Here is a 14,575-nt window from a genome sequence, read left to right as displayed (position 1 = left end):
CCCAAAAGCCTTACAAGACCCATTAAGGCAACAATGCATCAACTGCTTAGCAGTTGTATTGTAAAAGCCCAACTGAAACTGGGAACAGGTAGGCAGGAATTTTGGGTCAAGGACGTTACATAAGACTTACTGGAGGAATTGTTGAAAGGTTTCCGGTGCTGTCCACTGAAGTCACACTGGTAGTTCTTGTCCTGTAGTCACTGATGGAAAACTGTGTCCCTTCATCTCTGCAATACAGAAATTATATTTTTAATTAGCTACCTTTTGATGCAAGCTTTACCAATCTGCATAGAGAAACTGTGATGGAGAAGAGTGGCATTCTTCTCTTGGCTTGGACCATGAACCCGGGTGGATAAAAATCAATGACTGGGTGGATAAAAATCAAGTTGACTTCAATCATGATTTAAAATTAAAAAAAAAAGGTTTTATTTAAATCATTCAAAAATCCATTTTTAAAATTTAGATCCAATCTATCCTGCCATGAGCTGCTTTTGTCAATCAGTCTTTCCAATATAATTCAGCTATAATTCAGATGGAAATGTTAACTTTTTCATCAACACAAAAGGTGGATAATGTGTAGAAGCCACCAGGAAATTCAGCCCCCCAAAGCCTGCTGAAATGAATGAGCTGCTTAATAGCCTTCCTTGAGTTCTCAAGAACATTTAGCTTATTGGCTATGAATATTATCGGCCTGAAGATGCTTTTGCATTTTTGGACTGTTATGCCATGTAAATTGGCAAGAAGACTGACAGATGCAGACTGCTTCACTATACAGCCACTTGGATGCTTATGATCTGCCCCTGCGCAACCACCTCCACTGCAAGTAGAATTAAGAGGTGGCAGCCTCCATTTTCAATCTTAGTTTTCTATAGGTAGAAGAAAGAAAATGATAAACTAAGTTAGATGCAGGCTGGGCATGGCAGTGAATTAAGATGTGCTGTTAGTTTGCAAGTTTATTTAAACACAATACAGTGAAAGCCTTTAAAGTATCTGAAAGCAGCAATAAGGTAGAGTTACTGTCCTTGACGTAAAAATATAACTAGTGTTCAATCCATTAGAAGAATGAATGAAACAGGGGTAAATGGATGCTATTATAAAACAACAAAGCAGTATTAATGCAAAGTGGCTACATGCAGCACAACTGTATCATTTCTCTAAGAGGGACAAACCATGAGACCTGCAAACCTATGGCAGTAGTGTAAACGTTTTTATACCCTTAGCCAGTCAGTCAGAATGTCAGCCTGTAAGACCAAGTGTACTGCATATGCTGAGCTTTGAAACAAGCACTATTGTTTGAGTCTTACACAAGCATATTTCTTTTCAAAAATCCTAATGCTTCAGAGAAGCTCATCTTTTTGAAGGAGACAACAAAGAAACAAGATATGGTAATTCTCTGAATGATCAATAGAAATCTATACCTGAAAGGCCTGAATTCTTTATTCAACGTGGACAAGTCTACCAGATCAGGACATTCATCTTCATATGCTCTGTCAGCAGGATCGTCTTCTTGACCTCCTTGATCTTCAATTTTTGTGGATTTTTCAATTTTCTTTTTATCCACAGAAAAATCAATTACAGAGCTGTCTGCATTAGCCCCATCTCTAGCAGCAGTAATTTGCCCTTCATCTTCTTGTAAGGCACAGCCGAACTCCCGCAGATCTAAACTTTGTTCACTTTCATCGGCACTGCCCTCTTCACTGGGGTGCCCCAAATCTTCAGAGGCTTCCTCTACCTCATCGGTGACATCTCCGACAGTTGCTTGATCCGTGCCACTGCACACGCATATTCCTCTTTCAGGGTTTTGTGCATCAGCAATTTTATGACTCTCATCATCAGGGCAAGCTGGGTGAAGAAGTTCATCATCTTCTTGCATTTCTTTGGTGTAGCCACTGGCTGCAATTTCCACATCAAGAGAACACTCTCTCCTGGTAGAGCAGAAAAATAGGCAGTCAGGCATGAATTATTTCTCCACTGACCATGAGTACACCTTCAGAAGAAAGCAGCTTTTCTGAAGTAATGCTGGATCTGTGACATTTACACTTGTACACCAAGTATGCCCCTATTACTTGGATATATTTTGTCAAACACTGTGCTTCCTAAAAGAAGTGGAGTGAAAAAAAGAAAAGAAAAAGAGATGATCTTGAATCCTGAGACGGATTTCAGAACCTCCTTTAAAAGAATGTGTGTTTCTAAATAAAGTCAGTTTTAAAAGAAATGGGGATGGATAATGACTGTAAGAAGGAACAGTGACAGGTTTCCATTCAGACTTTTAAAAAAAGATCATGACAGCTTTAATCAAGCACATGTTCTAGGAAAACCTGGGAGTATATATGGACACTGAGTACGTTTCATGGGAAGCACCGAGCATACTCTCTAGAGGCTACAGCACAATGTGGAAGTGGAAATTACTAGGATGTTACTCCTGGTTTGATGCCCTGGAAAATAATCCATGGGATTTGGGATAAAATAAGAGGGTGTGAATGTATGTGCACACAATTTGATATTTCAAAGGACATCATGTCCCAAAGAAGGTGCAATTCTCTTTTGAGGGACTGCAAAAAATGAAATAAAATAAAAATTATAATTAAAGAAATCACAGGGACTGCATGATTTGCCATCCCTGAAGTACGGTAGGGCCCCCGCAACTGTGGGATCAGTATCCATTTATTCATTTATCTGCAGTCTGAAAATACTACAGTAGCTAAAAACCCCTCAGAAATACATATTCCCAGAGTATATTCACCAGAACTGGCAACTAAAGCGGGCCAGAGCCAATGTATAGCATTTGATACTTCTGCATTTTTCAGAATCCAGGGGCGGGGAGATTTGTACACCATGTATGTCAGAAGGGAAAATCTCACCTCGTTACTCTCATCAGATATTAGTCTACCAATAGACTGGCTATCTTTTCTTCATCAGAACTGTAGCGAGCAACAAACCTCTTGGAATACTTCCAGAACATCAAAGTTAACTGTACTGGCCAATGGTAATAACACACAACAAGGCAGCTTGTCTGTACCTTGTGGTAATTTTTTACCCTAAGTGGTCTAATATTTACACTTCCAGGAATCATAATAAATCAGGAATATTATTTATGACTCAACAGATAAAATAAATTCATACAAAAACATAGGTAGCCATGCTGGTTATAAGGCAGATTCCAAAATCCATATTGCAATAACATTTTTAACAGAATAGCCAAAAGGGTACAGTAATTTATCAATAAGTCATGTGGCACCTTAAAGAGGATGTACTTGTTCGAAGCCTTTGTGGATTTCGGAGGCCTCTGAAGAAAGGGGGCTCTTTCCATGAAAATTTATGCTACATGATTAATATTTAAGATGCCGTAAGGCTCTTTGAATTATATTGGTTTTTTATAACTTGAAAAAAACACATTGTAGCAGTTTCAGAAAGGAGAGCCAGGCAGTATCAGCTCTACCCCAGAAGGCCTGCCTGGCAAACTCTCTCAGCACTCAAGAGGGGTAAATGCTTCTTAGGGATAATATGGCTATATTGGCATGCTAAGGGAAGAATGTGAAGCAGCCCGTATTTTTGAAATATACCACACAGTTTACCTAATATCCTTGAAAGTTGGATAGAGCTCACTTTCAAAGTTGAAACGTTTCATGAAGAAATCGCGAATACATTTCACATCTCTGTCAAAATACCTAAATGACAGTAACAAAAATTACACAGATTAACTGATCTTCAAATTATCAAGCTGTAACAGTCCTACTTAGTACTGATCACTCATCACACAGATATAGATTCTGATGTATACGGTATTTGAATTATTTACTGCAATTAAAAATATACTTGTTACTACAAGCATCAAATAGCTAGACCTTGGCAAGACACCAAAGTTGTTCACATACCATTCAGCATTTGGATGAGAGGTTGACACCATTTGTGGGAAATCAATCATTGTGACCCGATCCTCATTATCCAACATGAGATTGAACTCATTAAAATCACCATGGATCAAGCCATGGTTAGCAAGTTTGACAATTAATTCCATCAATTCATTATATAGAGAGGCAGGGTCTTCAAGATGATGAACTTGACATCTAGAAGGCAAAAAACCAAACAAAACAGAAAACAAAACAGAATAAGCAATTTCAAAATTTATAAATTAAACTGATACAAAACTAAGTCAGGAGAAAACAGTGCTATGTCTATGTGATAACCCCTGAATATTGCATATGAAAGATCTGACTATTAGCTCAGCAACAGATTTATCAACAAGGTGTACCTGTTGGCTGACTATCTGGAAACTGAGATATGAGATGCCTAGAGAGCTCCAACTTTAAAAGTTGAGACAGAAAGGGACAGGATACAGACTGAGTGTAAAGTATATTAAAAAAAAGAGAGAGAGAAACTAACAGGTAGAAACTGTTTTCAGAATAAAGGCTTTAGTTGAGCAATGTCTGGGGAGTTTATTTTCAAAAATAAAAGGGGGTATAATTGACAAAACTATTCAAAGAGCCTTGCGGCATCTTAAATATCCCCTTCACAGATTGCTGCCTTGTCGTGGTGAAGGGGCTTGAGTAATTCCGAGAAGCTATGGGCTATGCCGTGCAGGGACACCCAAGACGGACAGGTCACAGTGGAGAGTTCTGACTAAACATGATCCATATGGAGCAGGAACTGGCAAGCCACTCCAGTATCTTTGCCAAGAAAACTCCATGGACAGAAACAAATGGCTAAAAGATATGACGCTGGAAGATGAACCCCTCAGGTCGGAAGGTGTCCAACATGCTACTGAGGAACAAGTAGCTTCAGAGCTAATGAAGTGGTTGGGCCAAAGCTGAAAGGACGCTCAGCTGCGGACACGCTGGAAGTGAAAGGAAAGTCTGATGCTGCAAAGAAAAATACAGTGGTGCCTCGCTTAACGACGTGAGCTGGACCATAAAGAAGGCTCACCGCCGAAGAATTGATGCTTTTGAATTGTGCTGCTGGAGGAGACTCTTGAGAGAGTCCCCTGGACTGCAAGGAGAACAAACCTATCCATTTTGAAGGAAATCAACCCTGAGTGCTCACTGGAAGGACAGATTCTGAAGCTGAGGCTCTAATACTTTGGACATCTCATGAGAAGAGAAGACTCCCTGGAAAAGACTGATGTTGGGAAACAGTGAAGGTAAGAGGAGAAGGGAATGACAGAAGATGAGATGGTTGGACAGTGTCATCGAAGCTACCAACATGAATTTGACCAAGCTCTGGGGGGCAGTGGAAGACAGGAGGGCCTGGCGTGCTCTGGTCCACAGGGTCACAAAGAGTCGGACATGACTTAACAACTAAACATCAACATGCTCACACTCCAAAATGGATGCGAAAAAATTTATACAACCCAAAAGCTGTTCACATCCTTTTAAAGTCAGCTACCGAAAAGGCCATATTACCCAACACAAACATCAGAATTAGTCTGTCTGTTTAACCTGAAAATACTAAAGTTTCACAGATTAATATTTCTGCAGCTAGAAATTCTGTGTGTTTGTTTCTGAATTAGCAGAGAGGGCCCTTGCTAAACAGGTGTGCCTTATTAGATGGATCAGAATGTGAATTCCAAATGTCATTTCTGAACTTAAGTTATCCAGTAAGCAGCACAAAATAGAACACACATTTCAATCTGAAAAACAATTAATATTTAGAAAGGAAGACAATGCCCCTAAGGAATATAACAACATAAAAATAAGACTTCTAGACTAATATAACTCTGGGTTATTTGTATGAAACTTAAAACAGAGATATTTTAAAATTAATAACACTTGGGGAAGACTTTTGGCTGGATACTATTTCTTACGACAAGTAACAGCATAAGACACTGCCAAAAAGCCACAAACAAGAATGACCTGAGAGTAGAGATGGGCACGAACCACCGATCTGGTGGTTCGTGCCAGTCTGTCCTTCAGATGAACAGGGTTTCGCTGCTTCCCAGCCCTGGCTCCTCTTGGGGCCGTCTCTGAGTGGGCATCCACCGGAAGAGGCAGGGCTGGAAAGTGCCAAACACCTGAGAGCCAATGTGCTGTTCTTGGAAATGTGCTAGACTGGGACTAGCACTTCATCTCCATTTAGCCAGGAAAACTCCTTGGGTGACCTTAGGTCAGTCAGTCTGACCTACTTTGCAGTTTTGTTGATATATGCACAAGGCATGAGAAAGGGAGCCATATATGCTACTTGACCTCACGGAAGGAAACATGGGCTATAGATATGACAAATAAATAATAATACACTTGGAGGATGAGTAGGATTTAAAAAAAGGTAATAACCACCACCTTAGGAAAATCATAATTTGATCTGTGCCACAAAGACACTCATACTTACAGCGGATAGCCATTGACAAGTTCCATGACAACTGCATGTCTGTTGTAGTCGTAAGGTTTGGGAACAGGAAATCTTCGGTCATGCAAAGCCTGCCCTCCCAAAAAATCCCCAGAGTTGAAACATTAGTCCAGGCCTTTCTTACAGATACTGTATAGTTTAAAAACTGTTAGTAGGGATTAAGAAAATATTTATCTTGGCCTTATCAAACCCGGGGTACTGTAAGTTGTTCATAAAAAAGTAAATAGATCATAGTTAGAAAACCACAAAAAAAACTAAAACCAAAGCAGCAAGCAAACACACACATACATACAATCATATATATAAGATGGAAAAAAATTGGGATTTAGGGAGTTGACATCTAAAAGAGTATCTTTCCCCATTTATGCCAGTTAGTAATAAGCCAACCTATAGAGACATTCTGGGGAAAATCAATTCTCTCTGTGTTTGAAAACAAAACTGCAAAAAGCTGCTGTAAACTTCTTTTAATCCAAACCCTGTTTTCCCAAAAATAAGACCTAACCTGAAAATAAACTCTAGTATGATTTTTCAGGATGCTCATAATATAAGCCCTTGATAAATACTGTAAGCCTTTGATAAATGAAACCTTGCCCTGCACCATTGTGCAGCAACCAAAAGATGACCTGACTATATCTGAATAAATGTAGATTGTTGTACATGAAAAACGTAAAGCATCCCCTGAAAAAAAAGCCCTAATGCATTTTAGCGCGAAAATTAATATAAGACTCTGTTCTATTTTCAGGGAAACACGGTAGTTGTTCAGGAGCCAGGTATGAAGGAGACAAACAATACCTTCATATAGGCAAATTCTTTCATTGCAGCAAGGCGTGACAGGTAAAGCCATGACATCTTGTGCCTGTGTTTATGGTAATCGCGCTTGTTTTTTAAGTTCCGAAAGGAAGTCCGCCCAAGCCGATGCAATTTTAATGCCAACTGCTCTTCTTCTTCATTTGCGACAACATAAATATCTATAAAACACATGTTTCAGTCATGTTGGGATTGTTAGAAAAATATATTTTTAGCATATTCAAATCATATTCTTTTACTAACTGCCTTACAAACAGATTTTAGAATGGGGCATTATATGATTAACATGACATTTACACCGAGTTCTGTTGAATTAAATGCTCAAATTAGTTGGATGCAGATCACTGATAAATAGTACACCAAGAATTTACAAAGAATATATTTATGCTGTATAAGAAAACAAACACAGAATGACCAGTTTTTCAAAATAATCACTGTATTTTATGATTTTTTAAAAAACACACAAATAAATCACCAGGATGGAAAATACCTGATTCTTTCCCAACACCCATCTGGTTTCCAACAGAGCAGACAACTTGTCGAGAAGAAAGCGTTTTCAAGGCAAGGTAATCGTATCCTCCATTAGTTAATCGATATCCCTGGACAGCTGAAGAATTGAAATAAAAACACTAACAAGTGGAATGTGTGTGCATTATCATGATACAGAGTGCTCTTTTAAACCAATGAGAATATTTTAACAAAGCCAATGATCTTCTAAAGAAAGGACACCTTCACTTCTCCCAACAGGCTGTAAGGACTACATAAGCTGCATATGTTCTGTCCACAGTATAGCATGCTTTTAAATCAAGCCTTTTGGGTTGGACTAGAAAAGGTGACACTCAGTGATTTACAGCAACTCAGTGATTTACAGCAACCTAACATGGCGTGTCTTGTGGTCTCCCCCAGTTTTCAATGGCTGTATTCACAAAAAATGTACCCAAACAATGTCAATAATATAAAAATCATTCATACTTACTTTTAGTTCGCTCATAAGCCAAGAGCCTGTGCTTTGCCAATTCTCTTAAAGTTTTGTTACATCCCCCATGTTTGAGACTGGCAATGGATGCAATCAAGCTAGCAGGCACTATTTCATGATTTTTCATGCCCATTTCCACCTGAAACATTAAATTGAAACATAAGGAATTCTATTTTTTCCTCCTCTTTTCAAACATAGCTTTGCATATCATTGCTACTCTTCCTGAATGTATGTCCTTTCATTTCTAAATCCTGGTCAATGCTCTGGCAGACTAGTTTTATCCTAAACTGGAGTTCGGAATCAAAATAAATAATACATTAATTCTATGCTGTTCCTTGAAGCCTAAAATTTATTGTGCAGTTCGTTTTTGCTAAAACCAGTAAAACTTGCCACTTTTTTGTTTGAGTTAAACGCTGACTGCATTCCAGGAATATGGTAAGCAGCCACTTGATTAAGGGCTACCTTTTCCACGCTGCTTACGCTCAGTGGAATAAGGCAAAAGTCCAGAAAGCTGCAGTAGGATACGGAGAGCCTGACCACTGTTTTTCTCAGTCACGTCAACCAATCCATATATGAGTGAATGTTGCAGGAACGTATTCCTACTGTGTCCCTATGGTGCAGTGGTAGATCATACCACTGCATCATAAGGTGCAGTGGTATGATCTACCACTCCACCATCTACCACAGACCAGCATGGAACAGATTACAGGAAACTCAACACTTGGATTCTAGCAAGCCAGTGACAGGTACAAGAGCACAGACATTATATTGTACTTAGTAAGGAGCGACTAGCTCTTCCCTTCTCCACTTCTTCCTCTACACTGAGAGTGACACGTCTGAAGAGAATCACCTGTTCGCATGCCGGCTCAACAAAGGAACAAGTCTTATGTGCTCTAGTCACTTCCATGTGCAGAAAGCAGCAAAGGAAAAGGAAGAGTAGTTGCTCTTCTTTAAAGATACTGATAACAACCTGATAGGTAACAAATGAATGGGGCTTGCAATGTTAAAAATGGTGCTTGCATCCCTCTGTTTCTTTTCCTTCTGCACTGTGTTTAAAACAAGAGCTGCCTTGCTTCTTTCTTTATCTATGAACTGGACCTGTAAGCGTTTTTGGCTAAAAACAGGACAAAAGTGCATTACATAAAAAATATGAGCAAACCAAACGGTAGTATATAAGAAATTACAGGGCATATAACTACTAGAGATTCTGGGATGATTTGCATTTAATCCTGCAGGTGCATTCCACACAGGCATGCTAAGACTTTTTAGTACCAGAGGACTACTGAGTGATTCTGATAGCACAATGCAGGCTTATTCAGCAAAAGTCCCACTGAATTAATTAAGAATTAATTCCAAGGAAAAGTGCACATAATAGCAGACTGGAATACAGATCTTCTATTTCATAATGTGACTGAACACATAATATACATGCTAAGCCCTGCAGAAAAGTAAATGAAATGAATTATTGACATTCAAAGGTCAGTAGATGAAAAAAATAAAGTCAAGAAGAAGCTGCTTTTAATCTGTGCGATACTAATGCATCAGTTAAATCTAATTAAAATAAGAAACTCTTGCAGTTGCCCAGTGAAAAATGTTAAAAGTATTCAGTTATCCCAGGAATGTGATTCAAGAATAAACTTTGGAGACTGAGGCACCAGAGATGGGGTAAACAATGTAACAAATGGTCCCATATTTTATAATACTTTTTGAAAGGGAGTAGAAGCTAGGCAAGTTTACTGTTTGATTAGATTCGAGAGTGCATTCACTTCATCAAATTGTATATCGTGCCCCGCTTAATGATTACCCCGCATTACGATGAATTCATTTTACGACAATGTTTTTGCAATCGCAAAACGATGGTCTAAATGGGGGAATTTCGCTTAGCGATGATCGGTTCCCTGCTTCGGAAACATTTTCGCTTTACGACGATCAAAAACATCTGATTGTCGGGGTTTCAAAATGGCTCCCCGCTGTGCTTAGGGACAGATTCCTCGCTATACAGCCACTGAAAATGGCCACCGTATGGAGGATCTTCGCTGGACAGTGAGTTTTTAGCCCACTGGAACACATTGAAGGGTTTTCAATGCGTTTCAATTGGCTTTTTAATTTCACTTTACAATGTTTTTGCTTAACAGCGATTTTCCTGGAACGGATTATCGTCGTTAAGCGAGGCACCATTGTATCTCCAAAACAGTATAAACCAACTTGTGTCAACCTAATGCCTTCCATATGTATTGTGAGACTCCCATCATGTTCCACCAGCATCTATAATTTGGAAATTGCTGAGATAAAATATATACATATGTTTGAAACTCATCCCAATGGACTCAATATAAGCTAGGATTTCTTAGGCCATTATGAAATGTGAAATACTGGGTATTGCAGGCATTTCAGTTTGCTGCACAGTTTTTGTTTAATTCTCAACCTCTGCCTAAACTAAAAATTCTGCCTGAACAACTGCAATTATCTTTGGGTATGTATTTACCTGTAACACTTTTATCCCTTACATCCAAATCAGCATGCACAGTTTCATCCTCCCCTTTCATCTTCCTGAGGTACGTCAGGCTCAGGTACTCAACCCCAAACAGTGTGAGACACAACTTGGTGAGGTCCTGAACCCCTCTGGGTCTCCAAAGTTGCAATCCAATAGTCCAACCACAACACCACCCTTACCAGTTACTTTTCCTTCCACGCACTGTTTTACAGTATTACAAACTAGCAAAAGGTCAGTACAAAATAAAACTGCCCTCATCCATGATGTAATTCTGGATGAGGGGGCTGACCTGGCGTGCATTACTGAGACCTGGGTGGGAGAGGAGGGTGGTGTTCCCCTCTCCCAGCTGTGCCCGCCTGGGTACTCAGTCCAGCACCAAGGTCGCTCAGAGGGTCGGGGAGGGGGAGTTGCTATAGTCTATAGGAGTTCTATCTCCTTGACCAGGCTTCCTATCCCTTTGAGAGGAGGTCTCGAGGGCCTGTATTGTGTGCTGGGCTCGCGAGACAGGTTAGGGATTCTGTTGGTGTACCGCCCACCCTGCTGCGTACCAACAGTCTCCCTGCCTGAGCTGACGGAGGTAGTCTCGGACCCGGTGTTGAGGACTCCCAGGCTGTTAGTGCTGGGGGACCTCAACATTCATGCCAAGGCTCCCTTGACTGGGGCGGCTCAGGACTTCATGGCCACCATGACAACCATGGGGCTGTCTCAATGTGTCATCAGCCCAACGCATGAGAAGGGCCATACCTTGGACCTGGTTTTCTCAACGGGACTGGAAGATGGTGGTTTGAATGTGGAGGGGTTGGTTGTGACCCCACTGTCATGGTCAGACCACTTCCTGGTCAAGTTTAGTCTATTAGCTTCTTCTTCCCTCTGCAAGGGTGGGGGATCTATTAAGATGATCCGCCCTCCGAGACTAATGGATCCAGATGGATTCCTGAATGCTCTGGGGGACTATCCGTCTGATATGGTCGGCGCTCCTGTCGAAGCTCAGGTCACCCTATGGAATAAGGAGATGACCCAGGCTGTTGACACGATTGCACCTAAGCGCCCTCTCCCTGCTCGCCGAGCCCAGACAGCCCCTTGGTATACTTCTGAACTGCGGGCGATGAAGCGAGAGGGGAGACGGCTGGAGCGCAGGTGGAGGAAATCCCGCTGGGAGTCTGACCGAACACGACTTACAGCCCATTATCGGGCCTATTTCGTGGCAATACGGCTGGCGAAACAGCAATATTTCTCCAGCAATATTGCTTCCTCAGAATGTCGCCCAGCCGAGCTGTTTCGGGTGGTCCAGGATCTTCTTCAACCGGGAAATCCGGTGGAGGTCCTGGACTGCTCATCAGCTCGCTGTGATGAGTTTGCCATCCATTTTGAGGAAAAAATCACTCAGATTCGCAGTGGGTTGGACTCCACAGTTACTGCAGAATCAGAGGATGTGTCCAGCGCACCGTGCTTTGGTCAGGTATTAATGGATGAGTTTCAATTGTTGAGACCTGAGGATGTGGACAGGGTGCTTGGATCTGTCCGTTCTACCACAACTCCGCTCGACCCTTGCCCATCCTGGCTAATTAGAAGATCAGCCAGGGGGGTTCGTACCTGGGTCCAGGAGGCCGTGAACGCCTCTTTGAGAGAGGGAGTGGTCCCTACCACCTTGAAAGAGGCGGTAATTCGACCACTCCTTAAAAAGCCAAACCTGGACCCAAGGCTGGTGGCTAACTACCGACCAGTAGCGAACCTCCCTTATTTGGGCAAAGTGTTGGAGCGGGTTGTGGCTGGGCAACTCCAGGCGCTGCTGGATGAAACGGATTTTCTGGATCCATTTCAATCGGGTTTCAGGCCGGGTTTTGGTACAGAGACTGCCTTGGTCGCCCTGTATGATGACCTTTGCCGGGAGAGAGACAGGGGGAGTGTGACCCTGTTGATACTCCTGGACCTCTCAGCAGCTTTCGACACCATCGACCATGGTGTCCTTCTGGATAGGCTGGCTGGGTTGGGAGTTGGGGGCACTGTTTTACGGTGGTTCCGCTCCTTCCTGGCTGACTGTGTCCAGAGGGTGGTGCTGGGGGACAGTTGCTCTGCCCCATGGCATTCATGTCATGGGGTTCCTCAGGGCTCAATACTGTCCTCCATGCTGTTTAACATCTACATGAAACCGCTGGGAGAGGTCATCAGGAGGTTTGGGCTGAGGAGTCAGCAATATGCTGACGACACTCAGCTCTACCTCTCGTTTTCCACCAATCCAGGTGAGGCGGTTTCTCTGCTGAACTCCTGTCTGGATCTGATAATGGACTGGATGAAGGTCAATAAATTGAAACTCAATCCAGACAAGATGGAAGTGCTGTTAATGGGTGCTTCGCCAGATAGGCTGGAGGGCCATCTCCCTGCCCTGAATGGGGTTACACTCCCCCTAAGGGACAGGGTCCGCAGTTTGGGAGTGCTCCTGGACCCCAGTCTAACACTGGAAGCCCAGGTGGACTCGGTGGCCAGGGGCGCCTTCCTCCAGCTGCGGAAACTATACCAGCTATGGCCCTACCTGGACGAGCGGAGTCTCATGACAGTTACACATGCACTGGTAACATCCCGTATAGATTACTGCAATGCGCTTTATGTGGGGTTGCCTTTGAAGACGGTCCGGCGACTGCAACTGGTTTAGAATCGAGCAGCGCGGCTGGTGAGTGGTGTGGCCGCCAGGGAACATATCAAGCCGATTCTGTATAAGTTACATTGGCTACCAGTTGTTGCCCGGGTCCAATTCAAAGTGCTTGTTTTGACATATAAAGCCCTAAACGGCTTGGGCCCTGGATACCTGAAGGACCGCCTCCTTCCATATGAGCCTACCCGGCAGTTAAGATCTAGCCAGGGGGGCCTTTTGAAAGAGCCGTCCCTCAAGGAGGTAAGAGGGACGGCTTGCAGACAAAGGGCCTTCTCGGCAGCTGCCCCCAGACTATGGAATGCCCTCCCGACTGAGATTCGTCTGGCGCCGACACTGATGACATTTCGGCGCCAGGTCAAAACCTTCCTGTTCCAGAAGGCTTTTAACTGAAATAATATTAGCTGTGGGTCTGATGGCAATTTTAATTGTATTTTAATTTTATTTTAATTGTACATATCTTTATTGTATTTTAAATGCTGTAAGCTGCCCAGAGACCTTTGGGTAGTGTGGCCGGCATATAAATTAAATAAATAAATAATAAATAAATAAATAAAAGTGTGCATGCTTATCTTTCAAGCAGTAATGATGTTTTACATCAATACTGTATTATGTAAATCACAATAGTCTTGGGTTTAATAAATAAATGGACTCGATGATCCCTAGGGTCCCTTACAGCTCTGCAGTTCTAAGATGATGATGATGATGACTTTAACAAAACGATGATGACTGTGGGTCTCTTGAGCAGTTCTTTCCTGCCCTCAACATCCTCAGGATCAATACCTTGTTTTTTTTTCCAGCTGTAGGGAACCGTCCCGCCTCGCAGGGCAGACCTCACAGGAGTTACTCCCTGCCTCACAACTCCCAGCACCCCAAGGCCACGCTAGCTGGGGGCTTTTGGGAAAACTCCCACACGACTCTTCCGGAAGCTTTGCCTCTGGGGTCCTCCCCCTCACGCCGACTTTTCCAAGCACGCTTACTATTTGCCACGCTATTTACATACACTTGCAGGCAAGGTTTCTTGGCGACAAGCCTGGCAGATGGGGCTCTTCCAGAAATACCTTCCCTCCTGAATCTGTTTTCGCCCTGCCAAAGGCCGAGGCGCCGCACGTGGGCCCGCCTGATCGCTCCTGGTCACAAACCAGCCCCTGACTTATTCATCGTGGCCCTTACCGCAGTGAGCACCCTGAAGTGGTCCCGAGAAAGGTATCGGAGCAAAACGACGTTCAGCTTCCCCATGGTTTCGTCCAGAGACACCCCACTCCTTCAGTCTGAATGGAACGCTCCAGCAACACCGTACTCAGCAGCCCCC

General features: G+C 42.6%; 1 protein-coding gene across 1 annotated transcript in view; it reads right to left on the bottom strand.

The window, feature by feature from the left end:
- RIOK2 (RIO kinase 2) overlaps positions 1 to 14,575 on the bottom strand; it is a 17,402-nt gene extending 2,827 nt beyond the window's left edge. The window contains exons 1-9 of the mRNA XM_020793221.3: positions 14,437 to 14,575; positions 8,123 to 8,261; positions 7,637 to 7,753; positions 7,132 to 7,307; positions 6,322 to 6,410; positions 3,876 to 4,067; positions 3,576 to 3,668; positions 1,419 to 1,925; positions 131 to 227 (exon numbers count right to left, since the gene is read on the bottom strand). Coding sequence (XP_020648880.3) covers positions 131 to 227; positions 1,419 to 1,925; positions 3,576 to 3,668; positions 3,876 to 4,067; positions 6,322 to 6,410; positions 7,132 to 7,307; positions 7,637 to 7,753; positions 8,123 to 8,261; positions 14,437 to 14,502 — 1,476 coding nt within the window. The 5' untranslated portion in view covers positions 14,503 to 14,575. The remainder of the gene's footprint in view (positions 1 to 130; positions 228 to 1,418; positions 1,926 to 3,575; positions 3,669 to 3,875; positions 4,068 to 6,321; positions 6,411 to 7,131; positions 7,308 to 7,636; positions 7,754 to 8,122; positions 8,262 to 14,436) is intronic.

Source organism: Pogona vitticeps, chromosome 2, assembly GCF_051106095.1.
Source record: "Pogona vitticeps strain Pit_001003342236 chromosome 2, PviZW2.1, whole genome shotgun sequence".
In the NCBI taxonomy this organism is placed as follows: Eukaryota; Metazoa; Chordata; class Lepidosauria; order Squamata; family Agamidae; genus Pogona; species Pogona vitticeps.
This window is presented reverse-complemented; position numbering and strand designations above follow the sequence as displayed.